This window comes from Cygnus atratus, chromosome Z, assembly GCF_013377495.2.
Source record: "Cygnus atratus isolate AKBS03 ecotype Queensland, Australia chromosome Z, CAtr_DNAZoo_HiC_assembly, whole genome shotgun sequence".
Taxonomy (NCBI): Eukaryota; Metazoa; Chordata; class Aves; order Anseriformes; family Anatidae; genus Cygnus; species Cygnus atratus.
Genome location: NC_066396.1, coordinates 31371267 through 31398596, shown reverse-complemented (window position 1 = coordinate 31398596; position 27330 = coordinate 31371267). Strand labels below are relative to the sequence as shown.

General features: G+C 37.1%; 1 protein-coding gene across 1 annotated transcript in view; it reads left to right on the top strand.

The window, feature by feature from the left end:
* Window positions 1-27330, top strand: part of PTPRD (protein tyrosine phosphatase receptor type D) — a 420315-nt gene that overhangs the window by 79470 nt on the left and 313515 nt on the right. Inside the window, 1 exon segment of the mRNA XM_035569749.2 lies at window positions 15320-15487. Coding sequence (XP_035425642.1) covers window positions 15403-15487 — 85 coding nt within the window. The 5' untranslated portion in view covers window positions 15320-15402.

Sequence of the window (27330 nt, the reverse complement as noted above, 5' to 3'; positions counted from 1 at the left end):
TACAGATGGCTGCACACCCTGACAGTTGAAAATAAAACTCCCATACCAGTCATAGCTAGAAATTCAATTTAGCTTATGCACAGTGAGAGGAACAAAATGTAGTTTCTTTCCAAAGAGGCAACAGTGCAGTGAGAACTTCTACAGTTGCCTTTCATGCACTGATAATTAAAATTAAAAAAAAAAAATCACAACAAAATCCCTAACTGCAAAATACACATTCCTTTTATAATTACCTATTTCAAAGCTGTAATTGAGCATTTCATTATAAAGATGCTAATCGATCCAGAACAATACTTCTGGGACAGCACTCACATCCAGATACATAACAGTTATAATAACAACACTGCAGAAACTTTTCCGGGTTATGATTAGTTGCTCAAGCATTTCTGTTGTGATTGATGAAACTCCCGCAAGGTGCATTACAGTGTTCCATGTAGAACTTCTCTTCAGGCTCATCTCCTAGGCTTTGGTTGCAGTGAAAAAGTAGATGCTTTGTCGTCAGTATAAATAAGCAGAATGTGCTCATTTAAAAACAATCTGCACCTAGGAAGATTCTTAGGTAAACCAAGTAACTGTCAAAGTAACAAAAGCAAAACATGAACTGCTTGTCTAGGTCATGGGGTATTTTTGTTTGTTTGTTTTCTTTTTGTAATTGTTGAGTTTTTTATTTTGTTTCTTGTCTTCTTTTCTGAAGAATCATTATTTGCAACTTCCTCTGAAATTTTCTGTTGAGGTTTTATTTAGAATTCTAGAATACAAGTACCAGACACACAGCCTGGTAAATAAATATTAAACAACGCTTTTACCACACTGGAAAATAAATATTAAAAAAATAAAAATAAAAAATTTAACCAAATCAGCAAAGTACTGTTGCTTCCCATTGTGAACAACCTGTAATATAATATGGATGTGCTTAGGAAATATCCAGACAAAAGATTTATACAAGTAACTCGAGATATACAAAATACTGAATATGTAAAAATTGATGAGATGTATCTTATAAATCTCACAGAGTTTACAAGAGCATCTGTAACTGCTCTATTTATTTCTTATGGTGGTTGAGTTCTCTTTTGTTTAAAAATATTAATGTTTTATGTAATATTAAAATCTTCTGATATATTTTTATTCACTATTTTTCTGCAATAACTATTTATTTTTCTGCTTAAAAAAAAAAAAAAAAAGTTCTTTTATTCTCTCTAGCTACTGTTCCAGGCTGAATTACTGTCTGACTTTCTATATCTTTAAATAACGTGGTTTGGAAGAACATTTTGACCATTTATTACTTCTGTGAAAAGTCTCTCAGCTTTCATTTCAGCAATCTTTTTTTTTCTTTTTTTTTTTTTCTTTCTTTCTTTCTTTCAGTAATTGAGGGTTATACAGAGGAAGAAATTCTAAGGAGCATAGTAGGCAAGTCAGGTGTAATTTTAGTTCAGGAATACCTACTGGTTTTCGTATTACATCGGTGATCTGACTTAGCAAAATCTGAATTTGCTACTGCAGCACCAGAAGGAAAGTGGAAACAAAACAAAACAAAACAAACAAAAAAACCTGTTTACTTGCGTGGCTGCGGAAGTCGTGGTTCACCTGTAGACCTGCTTTGCATGGGTGGCATCTTTCTGCAGGGGGAGCATGGTGGCTTCTGGCTGCAGGTGCCTGGGATGAGTTCTTGTGGTAGTGAGTAAGACAGGGAATTCCACACAGGGACATGGCATGTGTCCTTCCCATGTCATAAGCAGGGTTTTATCTCATGTTCTGGTGAGAGAAGTAAGGTAAAATGAATCCTTGAAAGTTCTGTTAATAAGAATGCGTGAAGGCTTAAAATTGCTGTGTGATTTCTTACAGGATTCAGGTTTTTGTGGTCATAGTATATAGCATTTTTATATTTTATTATCTGTTACAAAGCAAAAGTACAAAACCCTCTCTCTCTCTGTATATATATATATATATATATATATATTTGATAGCTACCTGGATGAACACTTATTATATATTTCATTAGTTTTGGCAAAATAGAAAGAAGTGTGTAGTTGAAAGCTAAGCTCTTTCTTTAGTTTGAATGCCATATATGTAAGTTCACAGACTATGGCTTTCTAACAAGAAATAGAGGGAAAAAGCAGAAAAACTGGGAATCTTTCCGGGGCAGTATGAGGCTTGTGTCCAAAAGGCAGATGGATTGTCTATTCAAACTTTCAATAAAACTTTAAACTCTCCACATCTGTTGTTTTTGAGATTGTGTGTGCGTGTTCTGAGACCTTGCTGCACAGGTGGTGTGCTTTGCTGGTCAGTAGCTGCATTGCTCATCTTATGGCTGTATAATGATATTATTATTATTATTATTATTATTTTATTTTGTCGTGCTAAGATAAACAAACTGAAGTTCTGAACGACACCTCTAATCTGAAACACCATCATTTGCATTTTCTCAGCTACGTATTTTTTCTAAAAGGTAAAAAATCATAATTAGGATAATAAACTCCCTTTTGTGTCCTATCTTTTGCCTAGTTTCTTTCTTATGCCTTTTGACTGTTTAAGACAGACTGACAGTTTCTGCAGTTTGTTACTTTATCTGTTTATTTATTTACAATATTTTTATGTCTGATTTGTCTTCCTAATTTAAGAGGCAAGACACAAGAAGGATGATTATCTGTTTCAGAAGCATATCATAGTCAGAACTCGTGAGAAAGATGTTGAGAATAAAGCAGTATTATATACAGAAATTCTTTGGGCAGGATGGAACTACTCCAGTATATGGAGGGATAAACCACTGCTGCTCAGTGTGTTGTCACCTGTTAAAATTGGTGTGGTCCAGGCCACAGTGCACAATTGGTATTGCAGCGGCATTTCCATAGCTCCATAAAGTACAGTTCAAATTTATTCTTTCTCACTATAATATAGTGTTTATTTTGGTAGGTAATGAGAATGAAAATGACTGCTATTGTACTAATTAATGTTTTGCATAGTTACCTCCAGTTAACCTGTATGAATCTCAGATGCGGGGGTTGGAGACAGAAGTAACATAATGATTAAGAGTATGTTACAATAGTGTGGAAATCATGGCTTTCTTGCAAAATCAGGTGATTGCATACTACCATGGGTATAAAGACTAAAATGACAGATGGAAATGTCTTTCCCTGGATGTCAGTACAGCACTTCAACTTTAAACCAGCATTTATTTTGTTTGCTATATTTTCAGCTGTTGCTTGCTAGGCTGTTTCCATGAACTTTTTTTGGGAAAGAGAGAGACAGAGGATTATTTCTTTATTTAGGGTTGAGAGAAACAAGACGTGATTGAAAGGTGTGAGAGGCAGGCCTAGAAGAAGAGTTTTCTGAAAATTAATTGTTGACATTCTGTAGGATTTTATTTTTGGATACTACCAGATCTTATTATATACTTAATTGTGAATCTATTTCTCATCAATCATCTGTTAGCTGAGCACGTGATCATGCAATATAGCACTTATATCCAGCTTACTTCCTAATTTATGCATCTTTTTGGTACCACCTATTTTCTTCTTGATCCATCATAGAAGCATCAATAGCGTATTCCAGTAAAGCATGTTATGCGGTTACAAATATAACCAGTTCAAGAGTGAAAAAAAAAAAAAGTGACAAAAAAACAAAACAAAACAAAACGTTGGGAAACCTTCCTCTTAAATGCCAGCACCAGCAAATTGTAAAACAGTTCATGTGTACTTAGTGTTACCAAACTCTCTATCCAGAAGAAGTTATATACTTCTCAATCATTAAGTTCAGCTTTTTTTTTCAAAATTCTGGAATCTGTAATGTATGAATGACTTGTAGATGCTGAATATGGAAGGAATTACATTCCACTTGAAGGATGATCTTTTCTGAGAGAAATGTTAAGTAATGTGTGCTTTGGGATTATTGTTTTGCAATTTATTAAATTAATGTGACAATAGAATCAGGTAATTGTTAGGTTCTTTGAAATTAATCATTGAAGATTGAGTATACGATTTGTTTAGCAAAGCTTTTCGGTTACTAAGGGCAAAAAAAAAAATCTTGAGAGTTTTGCAGTTACAGATTTGGGTAATAAAATAAGTTAATAATTAACCAATACATTGTAAATGTCAGAAAATGTTCTCTGGTGGTTAGATTGTTAAAACAGGAGTAGGTTTTACAATGGAAATCTTTTGTTGTTGTTCTCAGCTGTTTTCACCAAATCAAATACAAGAGGTCTGTGGGAGTATCTCCTTTCCTTCTGGTTTTCACTTCTGACCTGAGGGGGGTTGAGGTGTTGCTTCTACAAAGCACTTTAAGTGGCCTTCCAAGCCACCCATTTCTACTTCTTACAGATAAATGTTAGTTTTCAACATGTACTGTAGAGAAAACAGTATTTTGAGCCATGCTGTTTGGCCCTGCTGAAGATTTTGCACAGGATTTTATTCTATATCAAAACTGGCCTGTCAACATTAGGAGATTTGTTTGGGTACCTCAGTGTGTACCAAACGGTTCTTTGCTTATTTGGGAAGCTTCTGACAATAAAATATCTATAGTATTTTGTTGACTTTTAACTGTTTTTCAGAGTGCATAACATTACTTTTCCTTTTCCTCAGAGTGTAAAACAAAATTATTGTTTGTAACAGTTTGTAGTTCTCATCTTCATTTTTCCAAAGGGGGAACTGTGGACAACTATGTGCTGTTATGTCATATCTTAGTATGGGAAATGCATAGTGCTTTTATTGCTTCAGGAAGTTTTTGTACTTTATTATCAAATCATTTTATAATGCCAACTACTTTTGAAAAATAACCATTCCAGCTCTCCATCTCTTCCTCTGATACAATTGTATTGCCATCAGCAACATTATAATAAAGTGCAGTCAGGCTAAGCTAGCTGCAGCTGGATTACTGTCCTGTGTGTACTGCAAATTCACTGTCTCAGTCAGTCATGCTTCAATCTGATTAGGCAACAAGTATAATGGATAGTACTGAAACAAAACTATAAAGTGAAAAGGAAAAAGAAAAGTGATAAAGGAAGAAATTGCAGAATAATATAATAGAGAAAAGACGCCTTGCACTGTTGAAGTCAGATTTGACCTGGTAGCTCCAGACTTGAGAATATACTTCTAGTTTTATTTTAGTATTTGCAGTACCCAGTATGCTTCAGCTGTGCCAGATCCTAAAGACAAGGCCCAACCTTAATATTTCACAATTCCCATGCTGAAAAGGCTCAGAAGAAGCCAAATTCTTCTATACCAAAGATGGCTCTTTAGATATATGGAAAGTTGTCAAGCCTATGTCATATGCATAGCGGTAAGGCTGTAGGTTCATTTGCATTGCTAGGTAGTCAACACCTATATCTCTGGGAGGAAGCAAGCTGAAGAAAGATGCTGAGTCTGACAGCAACAGCAGACCCTGAGTTCAACTGCTAATCATCCAGCCTAGCCACAACCTATAGGAGTGGTGCTGTTCTGTAGGATAGCTGAGAGCACAGAGATGCTGTGCTGGGAGCACAAACTGCTGGTTTTTCAGTCCCTTCTCCTGTGGGTGTCTGGTGAGTCTGTGGTACATAGCCCATGTTTTAAGAACATTTTGGTACGTGGCTCATGTGCCTATACTAAAGATGGTAGCCATGCAACTCCAACGTTGTACAAGTAATGCAGAGGCAGGTTTCTGTTATTTTTATTTGTTAGTTCACGTGTTTGTGCTTTTCCTTTGCTTTTGTTTTCTTTTTAGCACAGCAAGGGGCAAGGGAGGGAAGACTTTAGCTAACTAGCTATGGAAAATAGCCTAGTGATACTGTTCCTGTTTTTCTTCTTTTGAAACAGAACACAAAAACAAATAATCAGTCTGTGTAGGTTTTTGCATAGAAATACTCATTGGATTTGTTCTTAAACCAGTGTTTTGAGGTAAATAATACCAATCAGCCTGTCAGTAAAGGCTAGATTTGCTATATTCTAGGCTAGTGTTTATCTTTTCTAGACACACACACACAAACAAACAAACAAACAAGAAAAAAACAACAGGTATTCTACAGGATGTATTGTTTCTCTTCTGTTGTTGGAGAAAACATATAATAATGCAGATTATCCAAGATATTTATTTTTGCACCTAAAGCAAAATAAAAGCAGCTTTAAGCTGTTGTTCCTTTTTTGTTTGATTGTTTGTTTTGAAAAAGGGTCAGAAGGAATATGAGCAAAGTTAGAACTGGACTATTTCAAGGTAACCACAGCTAAATAGTTTACAGGATTATTAAGTGTCAGGAGTCAAGACTTGAGGTATTGACATAGTTTGTTTTTTTCAGGCAATCATCCTTTCTTTTGGTGTGTATCTCTATTTCCTGAATATTCAAGAAAGAATCCTGACCCCCGTAAATCAACACCAAACTTTCCATTGACCTGAGCCAGTCAAGGTCTTCAATCATATAAAAATCTCCAGCATAGCAAATTAGCTTGGCCTACCAAAAATACATTAGGGACAATTCTCGGCTTGTATAAACAACCTACCTCTGCAGAAGACTTAGAAGGAGATATTTCATTTTGTCTCTCAAGTTGCTATCTGTGGCTGTGTAACATGTTTGAATTTTTCAGTGTTGGTTCTCAACAATATATTACCTTAGTATGCATCAACAGATAGCATTTTATGTTTTTCTACAGTATTTTTCCCTCAGGAATTCATTGTGCAGCATTTCCAGCATAATATATATGTATATTTGATCTGTTATTTGGGAGACACAGGGTCAAGAATACAGAATGCTCTAGTAAATTGTTTGTGCATCATGGATAAGAAAAGAAGATAATCTGCAGAAGTGACTACTATGTCAGAGTTTTTTCAGTGGTGAGATATGTGACAGCTTACAAGTTGGCATTTTGTAATTGATAGTAGGTAATTTAGAATGTGAATGAAGCTATATGAAGATCAGGCTAGACAGGGTTTTCTCTGCACAGTTTAAGGTTACACATGGACATTGGTATTTCAGTGTGTAAAAAAAGGAACAACTTTCTAAATGAGGAGGAAGCTTTCTGATGTGATTTTTAATGTGCTTTGCTGTCATGTAATTCATTTATTCATTATATTAGTTTCATTAGTCTATTTTCTTCATTTCTTTGTTTATTGCAAAGTCATTTATTTTCTGCTTTACATGGTAACAGAAGAGTCCTTGCTGATGTCCCAGACAGAATTACAATGTAAAAACAGGTTGAATATAATTTTTAAATTGTTTAGTATAAGCAAAATTCCACCTGTCATTGCCACTCAATGGTGTTTTTGTATTGGTGTATTTCAAAGGCCTGCTTGAGATCAAAAACCTGCTGTTCTAGCTGAGTATTCAGTTGCGCTGGAATAGCTATAATAGAGAAATACAGAAATGATAGAGGAGCACTAAGGTATACTGATATCCAGGGACTGATGAGACTAAGATCTGGAACACTGAAGTGAGCTGTCTTAAATTTCCTTCATCATGTGCTTGTGTTTTGGCTTTTTTAAGAATAAAAACAGAATGAAGCACAGCATTTCTATAGCACGTCAACTATGAAAACTTTATCATGTTTAATCAATAAAAGAGCAAAATAAATGTAGAACTGTGGAAAATATATTTTTTCCCTTTAGAAGACATTATTTTACCCAGAGGTATTTCAGAATTTATTTTGGGTAAACAGCTTCTGAGCATTAATTTTATGCATTTTTTTTCCCCAGTAATGATTCAGCTGCCAGTCAGTTATTTGCAGCCAAGATTTGTCTATGAAATCTGTTTAATTTCTTCTTAAAGGAGAGATCTTAGTTGATATGCAAAGATTTGAAGTATTGGCACATGTACCTTGACTTGGTTCTAGTAATCTTTCAAATTTCTTATTTGTATCTCTTCACTTGCATATGTATGGTATTAGAAATCTGTGGCTAGGGAATGGATGTAATTTAAGATTGTGGGTGATGTAAATCAAGCGTAGAAACAGAATGGCAATGCATTCTTCTATTTTAATCTGTGCACACTGCTTCTTACAGGAACACTTAAAAAAAAAAAAAAAAAGAATGTAAGAACTATCCAGTTGTTTTCCCAGGGGTTCTTGTCAAACACCAAAGATGGCTCTGAACTAAAATTCTACTTGAATAATTTCAAAATTTACAGAAGCTGAACTGCAAATCCTGTCTTTAGTAGCACTAAGCAGCACTCATCTTCTCAATCCTGTATTCCAAAATTTTCTAATGCTTTCATGCTTAACCTTTATTTCCATTCCTCTCTACATATGCTTTGTCTTCTTTTTTGTTTGTGTTCAAGTCTCTTTCGAGAGGTTTTCCCTGCCGTGCTAAATTTCTGTGTTATCAAGCATGTACATGCACACTCAGGCATGCAAAGGCAAGCAAATCAAAACATTAAAATAATGGGGGGGGGGGGGTTGTTGCTGTTTTTGTTTTAAGATTTGCCACCAGGTAAACATTTTCTGTAACTTTAACCTTCTTGGAGCAGGAACCATCTCATCCTAAGTACAGTGTTAGCACCTGAAAGATTGCTGTCATAGAATTATAGAATCATAAAATGGTTTGGGTTGGAAGGGACTTTAAAGGTCACTTCATTCCACCATCTGCAGGGACACATCCCTTCAGACCAGGTTGCCTAAAGCCCCATCTAACCTGGCCTTGAACACCTCCAGGGATAGGAAATCCACAGATTCTCTGGGAAACCTGTTCCAGTGCCTCACCACACTCTGAGAGAAGAATTTCCTCCTAACATCTAATGTATATCTCCCCTCTTTTAGTTGAAAACCATTCCCCTTTGTCCTATCATTATCTAAGTAAAAAGTCACTCTCCATCTTTTTATAAGCCCCCTGTTAAGTATTGAAAGGCTGCAATGAGGTCTCCCTAGAGCCTTCTCTCCTCCTGGCTGAACATTGCCAGCTCTCTTAGCCTGTCTTTCGTAGGAGAGGTGCTCCAGCCCTCTGATCTTTGTGGCCCACCTCCAGCCCCCCTCTAACAGGTCCACATCTTTCTTGTGCTGGGAGCCACAGAGCTGGGTGCAGCACTCTAGTGGGGCCTCTCTAAGGCAAATCAGAGAGAGACAATCACCTTCTCTGACCTGCTGGCCATTCCTCTGTTGTTGCAGCCCAAGATGCAGTTGGACTTCTGGGCTTCAAGCCCATGCTGCTGGCTCATGTTCAGCTTTTTGTCCACCAGAACCTGCAAGTCTTTGCAGGGCTGCTCTCATTGAGTTCTTCTTCCAGTCTGTACTCATGTCTGGGATTGCCCCGACCCAGGTGCAGCACCTTGCACTTGGACTTGTTGAACCTCATTAGGTTCACATGGGCCCACTATCAAGGTTGTCCAGGTCCCTTTGGATGGCATCCCTTCCTTCTGTTTTGCCAACTGCTCCACTCAGCTTAATGTCACCTGCAAACTTGCTGAGGGTGCACTCGATCCGATTGTCTTTGTCATTGATAAAGATATTAAGCAGTACCAGATCCAGGACAGATCCCCAAGGGACACCACTCATCATCATCCTCCACCTGGAAGTAGAGCCATCAACCACCACTCTCTGGGTATGGCCTTCAAGGCAATTCCTTATTCACTGAATGGTCCACCCATCAAATCCATATCTTGCCAAGCTGGAGATAAGGATGACATGTGGGACCATGTCAAAGGCATTACAGAAGTCCGGACATCAATCAGTCTTCCCTTGTCAACTGATGCAGTCACTCCATCACAGAAGGCCACCAGATTGGTCTGTCACAATTTGCCCTTGGTAAAGTCATGCTGGCTGTCCCAGCGGATCACCTCCTTGTCCTGCATGTGCCTTGACATTGCTTCCAGGAGGATCTTTTCCATGATCTTGCCAGGAACAGAGGTGAGGCTCACCGGTCTGTAGTTCCCTGGGTCTTCCTTTCTGCCTTTTTTAAAAATGGGAGTGGTGTTTCCCTTTTTCTAGTCGTCAAGGACTCCGCCTGACACCACGACTTTTCAGATATGATGGAGAATGGTTTGGCAACTACATCAACCAGTTCCCTCAGACCCCTGGGATGCATGTCATCAGGATCCAAAGACTTGTACCTGTTCAGTTTCATCAGGTGGTCTCGAACCTGCTCTTTGCTTATGGTGGGAGGGACTTTGGTCCCCCAGCCCTCACCTACAGGTTCACGGAAATGAGAGATGTGGGAAGCTTGACTGGCGGTGAAGACTGAAGCAAAGAACTTATTGAGAACCTCAGCCTTCTCCATGTATGTTGTTACCAGTTCTCCATTCTCATCTGTCAGAGGGTATACGCTTTCCTTGGCCTTTTTTTTTTTCCTGAGCAATGTACCTATAGAATCCCTTCTTGCTATTCTTCTCATCCTTGCCAAGCTCAGTTCCATCTGTGCCTTGGCTTTCCTAATCCCACCCCTGCATATCTGACGTCATCCCTGTGCTCTTCAGATGTTTCATTTGTCTAGGTGATCCTTCTAATGAGAACTGATGCATGTGCACATACCCTGGTGCTGTCATTTGCCTTGTCCCCACTGGAATTCTTTTGTGTCTCTGCATTGGAGAGTCTGGGGGGTGGACATCCCTGCTTTTATTGATTCTATTGATAGATATAACTAATAAGGGAACATCTGATCTGGATACATTGATCTGATCTGGAACATTGATCTGGATAGGCTGGAGCGATGGGCTGAGGTCAACTGTATGAAGTTCAACAAGGCCAAGTGCCGGGTCCTGCACCTGGGGCGCAACAACCCCAAGCAGAGCTACAGGCTGGGAGATGAGTGGCTGGAAAGCTGCCTGGCCGAGAAGGACCTGGGAGTATTGGTTGATAGTCGGCTGAATATGAGCCAGCAGTGTGCTCAGGTGGCCAAGAAGGCCAACAGCATCCTGGCCTGTATAAGAAGCAGTGTGGCCAGCAGGTCTAGGGAGGTGATTGTCCCCCTGTACTCGGCTCTGGTGAGGCCACACCTCGAGTACTGTGTTCAGTTTTGTGCCCCTCGCTACAGGAAGGACATGGACGTGCTCGAGCGAGTCCAGAGAAGGGCGACGAAGCTGGTGAGGGGTCTGGAGAACAAGTCTTACGAGGAGCGGCTGAGGGAGCTGGGCTTGTTCAGCCTGGAGAAGAGGAGGCTCAGGGGCGACCTTATCGCTCTCTACAGTTACCTTAAAGGAAGCTGTAGTGAGGTGGGGGTTGGTCTGTTCTCCCACGTGCCTGGTGACAGGACGAGGGGGAATGGGCGAAAGTTACGACAGGGGAGTTTTAGGTTGGATGTTAGGAAGTACTTCTTTACCGAAAGGGTTATTAAACATTGGAACGGGCTGCCCAGGGAGGTGGTGGAGTCGCCATCCCTGGAGGTCTTTAAAAGACGTTTAGATGTAGAGCTTAGTGATATGGTTTAGTGGAGTACTTAGTGTTAGGTCGGAGGTTGGACTCGATGATCTTGAGGTCTCTTCCAACCTAGAAATCTGTGTCTGTGTCTGTGTCTGTGTCTATCTATCCTCATATTTAGTTATGTGCTAATGATAGATATAGATAGATATATTACCTAGTTCCACCATTTAGTTTTCACCCTTGTATTAACAATTAATTTGTATGAGGAAAAGCACCAAAATAACTGTTGTGGGAAAAAAAATATTCAAAACTAGCTCTTTTAAAGATACTGTATTTCCAAGTAAGGGTCTTTTTTTAGAAAACTTAATATGGCAGTAATTTATTTATGCGATTTATGCACAAATCATCCTAAAATAAAAACACCTCTTATTATTTTTGTAATAGCTGTTGATCTCTTCATAACTATTGTGATGTGTTTGCCATGAAGAAGAAGCCCCATCTTTCTGCACTTGCACAGTGCGGATGTTTTAACAAGGGCTGCTGAGAAAATACCTCCCTGTTGGTTTATCCTCGTAGACCCGTGTTGACTGTCTGAGGAAGAATGTAGTGTAATCCCATGCTGCAATTTCACAGAAACACAGAATCACAGAATTGAAGGGGTTGGAAGGGACCTTGAAAGATCATCGGGTCCAACCCCCCTGCCAAAGCAGGTTCCTTATAGCAGGCTGCCCAGGTAGCCTCTCTGTGTTTCTCTCTGTGTTTTCACTATCTCTGGTACTCCACTCTGGATGTAACAAGCCATTGTCAGGAGGAAATGGAAAAGTGAAGGGAGTTCTTATTTTAAGAATTATTAATTTATTTAGACGAACATTTTACTTTGAAGGTAGCTTTTTACTATGATGGTACCTTTATTCAAGAGTTACTACCTGATTGATAATTGCATTTAGTCCTTGAAAGGAACTGTGCCAGTTTTCACAGATAAATATAGACCTACATACCAGCTGATTATCAATCTCAAGTCTGACACTGTTTTCAGCAGCAGGGGTCCTGACTGAAGTTATTATTTTTAATGTAGAGCTGAAGCAGAATTGTGCGGGCAAACTTGATAGTACCTTCCTGTCTTTGGTTGTTTCTCTAGTGCTATCAGTCATTCACCTGCATGACTCTACTAACAGTATATTTTCAACTCACTTGAAAGAAAGAAGGATCCACTGTGCTATCTTTCTTCAAGTGTTTCTGTTTACTTGACCTAAAATTCCAGAAGTTGGCTATGGAGGAATAGGAAGCTGGACAGAAGACATCTGGCATACGGTCTCCTGAAAGCCTTATTAGTGTGTTTATCAGGTTAGCTAAAGCCATGACACTCAGGAGCAGAAAAGAAAGGGACTACTAAACTTCGGCTTGCATGATCACCTTGAAAGCAGAGATAATGAGTGCAGTATTCCTAAGTGCTTGTATGTGCATTTACAGTGAGTGAATGGACTATGTTTTTTAATTAACAAAAAACTGCTACTTTTTCTTCTCACCTTTTCTTTGCCAGATTTTGTGATACATCCCTTATTTTCCAGACAGCTTGTGGATGATAAATGGAGATATTTACATATCATCGTCGTGAGATATTTAAAATTCTCTTTTTTTTTTTTTTGCCTAAGCAGATAGGTGGTTTTTTTTTGTTTGTTTGTTTTGTTTTGTTTTTCCTATTAGGTACCACATTTAATTTAGTGGGAGTGTTTGGAATGTGAGAAAATCACCTCCAGTGCCCTGTTAAAAAAGTTACGTAAAACAAGCAAGCACCTTTTTGGTCACCTTCTTTTTCCCTCCTCTGTCCTCTCATTGATTATCACTGTTGTTTTCTCTCCACTTCCTCCCCCACCAAAGGGAGCAGTTTATGGTTCAGATACAAATCTTAGCACCTATGTTGTGGTTTAGCCCGGCTGGCAGCCAAACACCACACAGCCGTTCGCTCACCCTCCCCCCTCCCTCTCCGGGATGGGGGAGAGAAACGGGAAAGTGAAGCCTGTGAGTTGAGATAAAGACAGTTTATTAAGACAGGAAAAATAATAACAATAATAATAATAATAATAATAATAATAGTAATAATGTGTACAAAATAAGTGATGCACAATGCAATTGCTCACCACCCGTTGACCGATGCCCAGCCTATCCCCGAGCAGCCGGCCCCCCCACCCCGGCTAGCCACCCCTATATATTGTTCAGCATGACGTCAGATGGCATGGAATACCCCTTTGGCCAGTTTGGGTCAGCTGTCCTGGGTCTGTCCCCTCCCAGCTCCTGCTGCACCCCCAGCCTGCTCGCTAGCAGGACAGAGCGAGAAGCTGAAAAGTCCTTGGCTTGGTGTAAGCATTGCTCTACAACAATTAAAACATCAGCATGTTATCAGCGCTCTTCTCATCCTAATCCAAAACATAGCACCCTGCCAGCTACTAGGAGGAAAATTAACTCTGTCCTACCTGAAACCAGGACAACCTATCACATTTTTGATGTTCAGCTTAATACATGTCAACTAGTATGTTTACATGTCAATAAAATTATAAGATTTTGTCTTTAAGTGAGCTGTCTTTGGAGATACTTTAGGTCTCCCTTGTAACTCGTGCAGTCTAACAGAAGCACAATCAAAATTATCTTTTCCTTGGAAATGTATTTCATACATCTCAATTTCTGTGATAGCATAGGAATCATTATGTAGCAGTTGGTTCTGATACGCTTGCACAGACACAAATTGAGTCCGACCGGACTGATGTCTCATGGACTTTGCCGTCATTTGGAATGCTGGCATGAGGATGGTAGCAATGAAAGGGGGGAGCTGGTGCCTTCAGCACTTTGCCTATGAAGATTTCTTAGGTTTGTATTTTTTGATAGCAGTAGATGATTCAAGAGAGAATTTAACAAAAAAGATTCCTAGCAGCCATAGATTTCTAACAGCTGCTCACATCTTTTCTTCCTCCTTGTGTGGATTCTTTCAGCATTTCACTGTACTATAAAATGGGCGCTTTATACCACCCACAAATCTGTAAGATCTATCTAGTGGAATGGTAATTAGTATAATTTTTTCTCCTCCCTTTTGTTTTTTATCTTCCGTTCTTGGAAACCGCTCATGCATGGTAAGGAAAAAGATATGCATTCCTTACTGTGCTTAAGCTGAACTTCACACTGGCCAAAGTTTGTGTGTTGCAGGCCCTTAGAAAAGTACAATTAAATTTCAGTGTATTTTAGTGGCAATGTCAGGCTATTTGGGGATATCACGAGTATTCCCCGTGAGAAGGAAAAGCGCTTTTATGTTCTTTAATTTCTGTCATAGCTCAGGGTGATGAATTTGTGCAAGAGTAGGACACTGCTTTTTGACATCCGGTACTTTAGCTCTAGTGCTCCCAGTGTATGATATTCAACTGACATCATAACATCATAATAAATGAGATGGAGTGATTTGGAATCTAAACCCTTTATTCAATATTCAATGCTGGATTTTTATTTATTTATTTTTTTAATTTTTTTTTAGTTCTAGGCATAGTGTTCTGATCGTTAGAGGAAATCACAACAGGAATTTTAACCTCTGGAAGTTGTTGAACTATGCAATATGCTAGTATTTTATGTCTAGCTTTAAGAACACCTCATGAAGCAGATTTAGCTATGTTATTCCTAGCAGATGTCAGGGCATCAGCTCCCACTATGCTGTTATTCTGTTTTCTGAATCCACTTTGAATCTCTTCTTGCAACATGAGTGTTCCAGTGTTGTATTATACTTCATTAAGAATGACAGTTCCTTTGATTCAAAAGGTGTTGTTGAATGAAAGACGATCTGGAGTGTGACAGATGCTTGATTATGGTAGAAGAGGTACACTGAGAGAAAGTTGGAGCAGTATTCACATGTACTGTACACTGCATCTTCTAGTAAATACCAGTAAGCAGCAATGAGTCATTCCTGTTCTTTTGTCCATACCCTTTTGTCTTTTAAAACTGTTTTGCCTCAAATTGTGATAGTTTAGAAAAATCAGACAATCTCTGCCCTATAGCTGCTAACCGTATTTCTCTATTTCTTTCTCTTATCTGTTCCACAGGCTCTGAAAATATTTCATCTGAAATTTCAGACCGGACAGACTCGCAGTGGCTTCTAAGCCAGTGAGATCGAGGCTGCCAAAGCATGCTGGTGCCAAGCTGTCGGATGATGCACGTAGTCAGGCCAGTGGTGGTGCTCTTCTGCTTGCTACTGTATGCTGATGCTGAAAGTAAGCTTATTATTCATTTGTGCTGAGGTCTTGGCCATGATTAACAGCTTTATTTGCAGCTGATGGTTACTAATGGCCTCTGAATTACTCCTTTTGAGTAATTCTTAAAATACTGTGAGGTTGTCTGTAGATCACAGGCAGTATTTGAAAAGGATTGCTTATGCCACTTCTTCACCATGCATCCTCTTAATGCCTCTTTTCTTAAGCAACTAATGGTTTCTGCTCATATGATGAAGACCATTGCAATAAAGTTATTTAGTGAAAACAAAGACCAACCTTGCTTGCCAAACAAGGGTTAAATGCCTTAGAAACATCTGTCATTCTTTGAGTATTTATTTCTTAAGTTTGGTTAAAAACAAACAAACAAAAACAACAACAACCAAAAAAACAACAACACTCTTCTCCCTCTGTCCCAAATTAATATCCAGTCCAATTAAAGTTCCAGTCCATTGTAACTACCATGACAGCTGTTCTAATGTATTATTTCTGACAGCTGTTGTGGAATACAGTATCCAAACAAATCATGCATAACTGACAACTTAGTGTCTGGCCTAAAGTGGTGACAATTCAGTGAGGAAAGACAACCATGTGCACTTTTACTTGGGGGGAAACTGTTGGATTTGGATCAATTACCTATTAATGAGAAGATAATATCTTTTTTTTAATTAAGATATCATTAGGATTAACTTGTTTACATGTGTTCTGTCTCCTACCTGTCCTATGGCTTCTTGCAGAAGTAAAGTGTAAATGAGAAAAGCCATTTGCTTTCCACCTGTTGACCTTCAGATTTACTACAACTGACTGATACATTCATTTGATTCAGGGATATTTTCTTATTTTATCTTCCTGACTCTGTACAGATATACCACCAATCAATAACTTTGTTCCAGCTCTGACTTCTGAAGACTTCTGTGTTTTTCCATACATTTGCATAAAACAAAGAAGCAGTTGAATTAAATAGGAACACAAAAAAAATAAAACCAATGTCAGTAACATTGGATAAGTCCTTTCTCAGTAAAGGCATGTTGAAGGTTCCTTGTCACTCCACTTATCACCTGCACTCCAGGTATGCTAAGTTACAACAATAGAAGAGATGATAAATCTTTCCACTTCTATTACACACTTTGTGTGTAGTAAGAGTTTTTTCTTTTAACTGTAGCAATATGAAAGTGAAGTAAATGAAAAAAAAAATGGACAAAACATATATGTCTGTAGAGTACTGACAGTTGAGATTCTTTGGTCTCTTTCCAGGTAGATAATAACCAGCTGGGATGATTGTGTGTAAGGTGAAGCCAAGGACATTTTAACACTATAGCCAGAAAATAATTAATTGGGAAATGGGCCCATATGTTGTGTGTTTCTGCAGTGATAGTATACTACCTATTTTTAAAGTAAATTCTGTGCTTAGGAAACATACATTTTATAATCTGGTATATCTTTTCTGCTTCAGATAATGGAATATCCAACCTCCTATGGACTAGTAGTGAATGATTTTTTTTTTTTGGTAATTCCTGTCAGGTATTAATTTGCAAAAAGATAGTTAAACCCCAGAAGCTCCTTTGTTAGTCCTGCACTTGTGAGAGAAGTGTATCGTTTTTGTTTACAATTAGCAGAAAGTTCCCTCTTTCATCTCTCTTCTCTGTGGGGAATGAGGATAGTGTTTTTTTTGAAGGGTAGCATAGGATTTACTTTAAAAACGGCTGGTCTCTAAAACCACTGACTACATAATTTAAGAGAATTTTCAGACTAGGTTTTCCAAAACTCCATTATGAATCTTATTTATTTTACATAAAATGAAACAAAAGTCATCTATTAACCTGAGAGAAGTCAGGAGGGCTTCTTGCTGTAGCTAGAATTGATGGAGTCTCACATACAGAATAAAGGTTGTAAAATGTATAAAGATAATCTTTTTGTGGGAGTTATTCTCAGTGAAACCAGTCTGGACAAAATGATGTAGATACTAAGAAAGAGTAAAAATGATGCATCAGTAAATATTACTAATATTAACAGTGGATAACTAGCATTTTCAGAGACAGATCCTTAATATTCTTATTCTTTATAGAGCTAGACTGGAGCTCCTGACTGAAGAACAGTGCAAAGATCTCTTCAAGATAAAATATTATATTCCTTGATTTTTTCTACTACTTTTAGACACCGATTTAGACAGTGCTGTGTGACCCTTAATGTTCATAGATAATGTCACGAGTGCTGTTAATGTAATAGGAAGCATCCCACCCTGGAGTACCAACTGATGATCTTTCACAAATGTACAAATCAGCTGAGTTTTGGGATGGAACTCACATAAACTGACAGCAGAGGATTAGTGATCTACGATTTTGTATAGATGTCTTTGAATTTAGTTCACAGTACTAGACAGAGTTCCAGGAATAGAGGGCAGACAACACAGATTCATCATTATTCTTAGAGAGATTTATAAGGTCTCAATATAGTCTGTGCTTATTACTTAGTATTTATTGCATCTTCTTGTTATTAGCAAACAGAAAGAAAATGACAATTGAAAATACTTATAAATAAAAAAATAGATAACTAAGAAAAGGTAGAGAAATACTCCTAGAGTTTTGGAATTAAAGTATAATGCAATAATTTCATCAGGTATTCTTTTCATGAAAAGAAAGAGAAGTTATTTTAGAAAATTTCACTTTTGCCGTGTACTTTTGGTCAGAATCTCTGTTAAAACATTCTGAAATAGAGAATAAGCAGCAATTATTGCTAAGAAATGATTGATTAGGTATCTCTTTGCTTGAGAAAGGGCAGTATAACTTTTATTGCTTGAGAAAGGACAGTATAACTTTTAAAGGACAGAAGTGCAGTTTCTAGCTTGATCATTTAAAAACACTGTTGACTTTGAATTTTGAAAGGTGCATTTCTATTGGCCTTACCTCTTTTCCTGTTGTTAAGAGTTCTTGACGGGGGTAGTGGTACTTTGAAAGTGTACTAGGGACCATAGAAAGTGACTGTACTCTTACACGTACTTGGTGAATATGAAATGGTCACTTATATAGTTAGGCTTTTATCTAATTTGCCTATCTCTTAATTAATGGGAAAATGCTTCTCTTCTGTCATTACCTTTATTTTCTGCTTAAAATAATGAAATGTGTCATGGGTGTGGGAATTGCCCACAATTTTTATAAGTGAACATACACTTTCTTTGCAAGGAGAACTTCACAGTTAAAACTGCTTTTTTCAGTTTGACATCCTTTCCTGCATTCCTTTCCTTTCCAATAAATTACAGGACTTTAAAAGGAGGCAGCTTAATAATGAAAGGAACAGCTAATGCAAGACTTTGTTCACTTACATTATCTTGGCTTAAATTTCAAATTAAAGTTTGTGATACACTTAATGCTAACTAAAGAGGTTTGTGATTGATAAATGTCAATGTAGTATATCCTATATTTTAGTCAGATTTGATGGTTTCATTCCCTTTACAGTCTGAAAAAAATAGTGCCATATACCATACAGCTTAATCCTCTATTAACATACGAGTCTAAAGAAAGAGACTATGATTGTCAAGCAATTAGTATGCACAGGCTTTGAAGCTGCATGAATGTTTATGTATGCACATACAAATGTACATTAAATAGTATACATTATATGGTATATGTTAAATGGTGTGCCATACATGTATTTATAGGTCTCTACATAACACTGCATTAACTGTGTGAGCTGTAAATTAATGTCTATCTGTCTTACCAATGTAAAAAATGCTCATGGAGAGTCACAGTAATGTTTCACTCTCACATGCTGTACTTAGTTTATTTGGGAGATGTGCTGAGTTTCCACAAACAAGTTATTTTGTGGGATGGGAAAGATGGAGCACAGGATCAGTGTCAACATGTTTAGGAAAAGATGTGTCTATCATGCATGATTTGCTCTTCCGCTGGATTTCCTGAGGACTTTAAGGAGGGTTCCTGCCCTGATGGAGGTGGTCTGCCCTCCACACTTGCAGGTACTGCTCCTGTTTTCATAGATCTTTGGGTAAGGGTCCCAAGCACTACAGTTTTCCAGGTCTGTTCTTGAACTTCTTCACAAATAGTTGGAAGAACTAGTTTACTCCCTTTCTCCCTTTTAGTGGAGGGAAGACAGAGCAGGTGAGAAGGAGACAAAGTTTCTATCACTATGGAAACGCCAGGCCTACCTCTTCTTTTCTTTTTTTTTTTTTCTTTTCTTTTTTTTTCCAATTTTTCTGTTGCTGGCACCAAGGTACTACAGAATAAAAAAATAAGTCCTGACATTTCCACTTCATTTCATTTTTTCTTTATTTATTCTATAATTGGGAATAGGTAAAGAACTCATACTCTTCCTATCTCACTGTGAAATCACTAATGAGTGAAATCCAACAGCAAGCCCAATTACTGCTTTTGAAGAGGTTTCCAACAGGATTATTTGGTATTTTTTTTCTGTTTATATACTATCCTTACAGCTGAGTGAGGGAGTGAAACTTGTTTGTTTCTTTCCATCATTGTGAAAGACCTGAAACTCTGAAATGAATTGATACTAGCTAATGAACTCTGGTATGGAAACCTCTCAGAGGAATACAGGATGGAAGTGCCAGCGTGTCTTTCCCCAGTGGGCTGGATGAGGGCACCACATCCTGTATGTATGAGACCAAGATATTCTGACTGTTAAAACAGAATTGAAGCTTACACTTGACTAAGCAAAGTAAGCAAAACTGAAAGGTGACAAAATCATTGTGCTCTTTTACCTGTATTTTTAGCAAAAAGAAGTACTTGTAAGTATAAGAAGTGAATAATCTCAAGGAATATGGTTTCTTTGAGTTTACTCTATTTATGTTTTGTATTTGTAGCTTCTGTGCTTGCTGTGAGAGGAGGTTACAGAATTTGCTGAAGAAAAGAAGCGTTTGTTTAGCCTTCTGTTCATAGAAGAACAGCCTGGTAGTTCACAGTGTTTGTTATTGGATGCCTTGTACTCAGTGGTGCAGATGGCAGCTGGGTTGAGGCAATACTTATCTACATCCACTGAGAAATTAGTAGTATCACGCCATTTGTCATAAGAAGAGTAATGCTTTTCTCATGTTTTCTAAATTAACTGGCAGAGTGGTAACTACCTAGAAGCTTTCTGCAGGATTATCCATTTGATAACAAGAAGCATATGTGTTTCAGAGACCACATATAGCAGATTTCTTTTCAAACTATATGAATATAGAATATATAATGTGGTATGCTATCTCTTTCTGACCTCTGTAACAATGAAGTGTCAAGTCACTGAGTTCAAAGAAAGATATTGCTTGTTAAGATGTTTTTTTCCTGGTCTTTCTTAGTTGCATAGTTTTTTGAAAGTCAATAGTTTCATTTGTATTGATAGATTCAAATACCTTCTATAGATATCATGCATCCTACTTTCTACAAATTGTATCAGTTCTCACAGGACACATCCTACTCCATCTTGCCACCCACTCCACCCTGAGAAAGGCTTGGTTACTGACTCTTCTGACTTTCTTGCTGCATTACAGTCTTTTTTTTTTTTCCTTTGATCTTGGTTGCATAGCTGCTGTTTCGACATTTTGGTTATATTGCTTCTTTTTAGATGCTGTTTTAGAAGAGAAGCCACAATTCTTTTTTACATTCAGTAGAATTGGTTGCAACTGACAATACATTTATTGTATATTACTTCCATTCCCAATTGTTTAAACTTTGAATAATGCTTAGTTCACTCTTGGCTTCAGAGGAGTGTATCATAATCATGCTGCCTGTTAGAAAACTCTTCAAGGTCTTCTGTAGACCAGGATCAGGAACAGCTAAAGCTTAGTGCTGACGAGACAGTGATAAATTTTAACAAATGCGGGGATTGAGACAAATTGTTACCTAAATAGGATCTTAAGAGAGTAGGTCAGTATTGGTGGAATCAAATATGGTGGTGCTAACTAAATTAGTTTAATTGCTTCTTTTTTTCTAAAGGTGGCAGTGAAATAATAAAGTTACTTTTTGATTTTAAATTGGTATAAAAGAACTTTAAGTTTTGTTAAAGTTACCACTTTGGCTTTCACTGGTTGTGTAAAACAATGTAGTGTGTAGGTTATGAGAAAAGTGAGCACAGAAATGTAATGTCATTTGAGTAAACAGTTCATGTTGCACAGTTGAACACAAAATATTGATAAAGACAATTCAAACTTGAAATTACTTATTAGAGGTGAATGCAAATGTATGGCAAACGGTGATTTCAATTTACAAAAAGTTCTGGGGCAGGACTGTAAACAGCAGATTGGTCATGGTGTTGCTGTGCATAGTAACTAGTAACTTTCACTAGTTTCAATACACATACCACATGCTCAATTTCCAGTAAGTCTGTTGTTCAGGAATATAGTTCAATAGAAGTTTTAATTTTCTTCTATTTGGGTAAAAATTATCCAACTAAATGTGTCTTTGAATCTTACCTGATCAGAGTTTTTTTTCTGGTGTGTGTTTAAGAAGTCAATCTTTAAATTGCTGTGTATTGTTCAAGCTCTCTATGCTTCCCAGCCTCAGTAGCAGCACATGGGTGGACGGGAGGCTCCATTATTGATGACTATTTTTTGACACATGCAAATGTGAAGAATGAGGAAGAAACAACATGGAAAAGTGATACTAACTATATTTTGGCAGTGAGCATTAAATATATATGTGTATTTCCAGGAGAGTCCCACCTAGGTCATTTTTTTTCAAACCAATATTTTCATATATGCTTTAGAAAAATATATAAAATAATTATTGAGAAGATCTGCAGATGATATCTGGATTGGAGAGGGATATAATTGATCTCTTGTTCTAGTGAAACAACATACATTTCAGCAGCAAACAAATGCAGGGTCAAACAGCTAAGAATGAAAAATACAGCCCCAAAGTTTTTTGTTGTTGTTGTTGTTTTGTTTGTTTGTATTTGTGAAAAGGACCTTGTGTTACAATGTGGTGGTAGGGTCTAACACTGTCTTTTGATGCATAAGCAAAGATAGAAGGAATGGGAGTAGCAAGGCAACTTAACCCTGTGTGTATGGACCTAATGCAGTTAATAAAGCAGTGCAAGCCTAGTCCTGGTTTCTCATTAGAAATGTTTGTTGACAGACCGGAGAAAGGACAGGGAAGAGAAAAATACAGATCTAGAGCTGGGAAAATACTTTTTCATCCTTGGTAACAAATTAAGTTTGTTTATAAAGATTACTGAAAGCTCATGTCAGCTGGAGTGTACATATTTTCATGTAGAGAAGATAGCGATTACTAGAGACAATGTTGCATAATAAGTTTGAGGAGAATTTAGCAGTAATCTAGTAGGTAACTCTGGACAATTACAATAGAACTCTTGGAGCACACTACTCAAATGACAGTTTTCTGCTGTACATCTGAATGTACTCAGATTAGATTCATATTTTTAAACACCAAACAGAAGATACTACTCAGTATGAGTGACAAGGAGAATCCATTTGACTTTTTCTTATTATAGAAGATGGAATTAGTTCTAAATCATTGAGTAATTCTATCTGAGGCAAGAGAGGAAAGGAGGAAATTGTTGGATGTAGTTTAAATTTTAGAGCACACTCACCTTGGGTACTGTAATACAATCTGATCAACATAACTCAAGGCGTATTGAGTTAGGTAATGAGCAGAAAATAATGTAAAGGATCAAGGCTAGAGTTCATGGAGATCAGAGTTCAAGTGTTTGGACAACACTCCCAGACAAATGGTTTGATTTTTGGGTGGTCATGTGTGGAGCCAGGAGATGGACTCAATGGTCCTTATGGGTCCCTTCCAACTCAGGATATTCTATGGTTCCTTATTCTGTGATTCCGTGATGGAACAGTTCCCACATGAGAAGAGATTGATTGTTTTACAGGGTGTCTGCTGTTGTTCTACAGTTCACAGGCCAAGTAACATTGGTGGAAATCTTAAATCACCATTTTTTATTCTTTTTTTAATTCTTCATCTTCAGATGTACTTTCCATGTGAAGGAGTGTAACATGTCCATTGACCTTTTTCAATGTATGTAGTCTGGTGAAAATGACGTAAAGGTTTTAACATCTAAAGATGTTTACATTATGCTGAAAGGAACAGAGGTAAACTGCAAGTAAGAAAAAATCTTTCAGTGTCTTAGGAAGATGACATTGTATCTACTCTATTAAATACAGATTTTCAGATCAAGAGGATCAGGATTTTCTTAAAAATGGAATGTAGTTTCCTTTTAGATCAAACTTTTCATAAGGAAATCATTTAGATTCCTGTAAAATAATTCATTAGTACACTAATTAAAGATCAATCTGATATTAAAGACTTCTATTAAAATGTTAAGTACCAGATGAAAAGAAATGTATTTATACTATCCTTTTTACAAACATCAATATCCATTTTACAAGCATCAATAAATGTTTTTAGTCAATAGCTACTTAACAAACAAGCTGCTTGAAACAAATGCCTTCTTATAATTTACTGTTGTGATAAACGTTTATTATTTGGTGATCAACTCTTTATATTATACTGCATTCAAACATTTATGAACTAAGGTTTTCATCAATTTTCTTATGTTAGGAAATGAAGCAATCCACAGTTTTACTAATAGAGATCTACACACAAATTCTGTTGTTGCAACTGTACAAATGCAGTTAGTCATATCATGAGGGTATGCTGGCTTCTAGTGTCTGAAGTTTTGTTGAGACTCAAAACTCTCACTATAACAAATTATTTTAGAATTTATTAATATATCAAAAATAGTTGCTGTTGAAAACTTTATTGAAACTATTATTCATAAATTTTTACAAATATCTGCAGTCAAGATAGAAAGATAAACTGGAACTGTTTTTTGAGTTCTATTTCTACTCCTGTTATTTTGTTAACCAAGCACCATTCTCTTAGATTTATGACTTGCATTCTACTTAGCAGCTCATTTTTGGTTTTTATTCATGAATTATAGACTGCTAAAAATAGCACAGTGAAATGGAGCTCTTTGGAGACATGTAAGTATAATGGTGTGGATAACACGAATATTTAAAGATAGCTTTTAGATCTACACAAAAAGTGTGGGTTTTTCCCCTGGCAGAAATGCTTTTGAAAAATTTTTTGTGGCTATCCATTGTTTGGCAGTAGCTTAGCAGTTACACAGAGCAGGAGCTCATTTCATATCTTGAGAAAATCAGCCAAGTATCAGTGACCCTTCATGATTGATCTCAATTTAGATAACTCATAGGTAGTCAAACGACAACTACACTTTGAATAAACCTGATCCTGGAATCTTTTTGGAAATTTTTGCATGTCAGGTGGCAGATGGAAAAAAAATGTGTTTTCTATAGGCAATATGCCTTGATTCATTCACCTTTTCAGTAGCCAGAAATATCTACCTTCTGTCTGGAATGCACCAGACCTTTTTTTCCCATCAGGTGCGTAGACCAATCACCCTGTACAGGTTCATCTCTAATATTTGCTCTTGATTAACTGTGATTTCATAGATAGTTTTGTTAATAAATTCTCTTTTGTTCTCTTTTGTTGAGCAGGTATAGCAAGTCTTCAGCATCTTGTACTGTGTTTGTTTATTTTGGTTTGTTTATCTTTGAGTGCTTGCTTCAGTGTCTTATTCTTCCTTGCAAAATACACTGTAACCTTGGGGGAAACATGCAGTAGTCTCGGAGCCTGAAGATCAAAAGTTTAGATCTCTTTGATGTTAATAGATCTGTCATGTCTTTCCATTTTACCAAGAAAGCATTTTGAAGGATCAATGAGAATAAAAAGTGGTCTGCAGTAGAACAAAGGACCAAATCTGAATCTCAGTCTTAGATTTTGTGTCAAATCTCTGGCCCTTACCAACTTCCTCATATCCATAAAAACATTTTCCTAATTACGTATTATTATTATTTAATTATTAGGTGTTTTAGTGTTTACTTCTTAGGTGGTTAACAATGTGAAACTGCAATCTCAAATCATCAGAACTGTTCTGTTTGAGCTATAGATATCTTAGAGCAGGCAGAACTGCTATCTCTTGATTATAGATCAGCCTCAGAAATTATGTTTGTTAAGCATCTGATTGAACAAAGAGAAGGTGTATGCTGAGACTGCCAGATTCAAAGGAAGAGGTTTTCTTATTTTATTCTTGTCTTATTCTTACAAATGTCACCCCTGTACCCTATCTAAAGCTGAAGTTTCTGAGGTAAGTTAATAATTCTGACTGTAGTTCTTCTTCTGACCAGTGTATTTGGACATTACAAGTAACTGCTAATAACTTGCAGTATTTGGATTGAGAAAAAAACGATTAAGGTAGGCAAGTACTCCTTCCTGTTTAGGAGAGATTAAGGTAGGCAAGTACTCCTTCCTGTTTAGGAGAATATTGCCAGGAAAATGCAGGGCAGGTAATGCACAGTTTCAAGGCAAGCTGGTGTCTTTGACTGTACAGTGGTAGCACAGGCTGTGAGATCTCAACAGTATCCAAAAAAAGAGATCATTTTAGAAGTCTACAGCAATTTGTTTCCAAGAAATAGTTCAGGATAAATAAATAAATAAATAAATAAATAAATAAAGCTGGTATTTCATACCATATGCTGAGTCAATTATACTAGAATGCTATGAGTTTAAAGTTCTAGGAAAGATCTTAAGTTTTTTTTTTTTTTTTAATATAAATAAATCATGCTATTGCTTTACTCTGGAGAGGAAATTCTGTTCCTTTAATTCTATCTCTTTAGATTGCACATGTGATCCAGCAAAGATGATTAACCTGGTAATGATTTAATGATTTAAAAAACAGAATCACAAATACCACTTAACTCTAAACAATATTTTAGGATAATTTGAATCTCACCATTGTAGTGTTTACCTCTAAGTGTTTCTAATATAACTGGAAAATAGTGTGCAAAACTTCTCTAATAATTAATATTTCCATTTTCTGCCAAAAACACCCTGGATTACACAAAGATGATGGAGTTTATGGTCTAAAAATACCTATATCTATATCTATAAAAATCTATATTTACCTTTTATCTATATTATTTACCTTTTTTTTAATCTATATTTTATCTATATTATTTACCTTATATCTATATTTACCTTTTTATCACTCTTCTGTGCAATTTCTGCAATTATTTGGTAATCCAGTCTTTTTTTTTTTTTTTTTTTTGGTCATAATCTGAGTATTCATCTTCAAGTTTTGCCTATACAGTACAAGCGTACTGTCCCTACCCCTCAACTATTAGGTTGTGATACCTTTTACTGTCCATGGCCCAGTTTCCTTCAGCCAAAGCTAGAATGCTTTCTGACAGAAGATGGAACCCGGCAGGGGATGTCTTCTGCTTGAGAAGGCGTGCCTTCTATTCTGTGGTGAGGATGTAAAAGAAGATGTGCTTTTTATCTTGGCAGTAGAGCCTGGGAGGGGTGCTGCACTGCAACAACACCCAGTGACAGTCATGCCTGAGCTACACCACTCACTGCTTACTCCATGTTCTGTGGCACCAGAGAGTAACCCTGCCCTTCTGTTGTGCTGTGAATGTTCTGTATTAGTTCACCCTGTTAGTTCATCAATTCAGAACTATCTGCTTTTATTGTTTCAATTTCTTCGTATGCATCCTTTTTTCCCTTCAGCTGTCTTTTTCCCATTGCTAGTGTCTCTACTTCTCTCTCAACACTGAAAGAAAGCACCAGTTTTCATAAATGTATGTGGAATCTGGTACTGAATTGTCATCAGTTATGCATCACAAAGCAGAAACAAAGTATGTTTGCCATGAGGAAATGATAGACTAAAAAATTCAGTAAAGAAATTTCATCTAAGTTGCATAAACTCATAAGAGGTCAGCAAAGTAGCATTACAATATAAATCTTAAGCAGCAGCAGCCTTGCTTTCTTATTATTCAAATGGATTCTTAC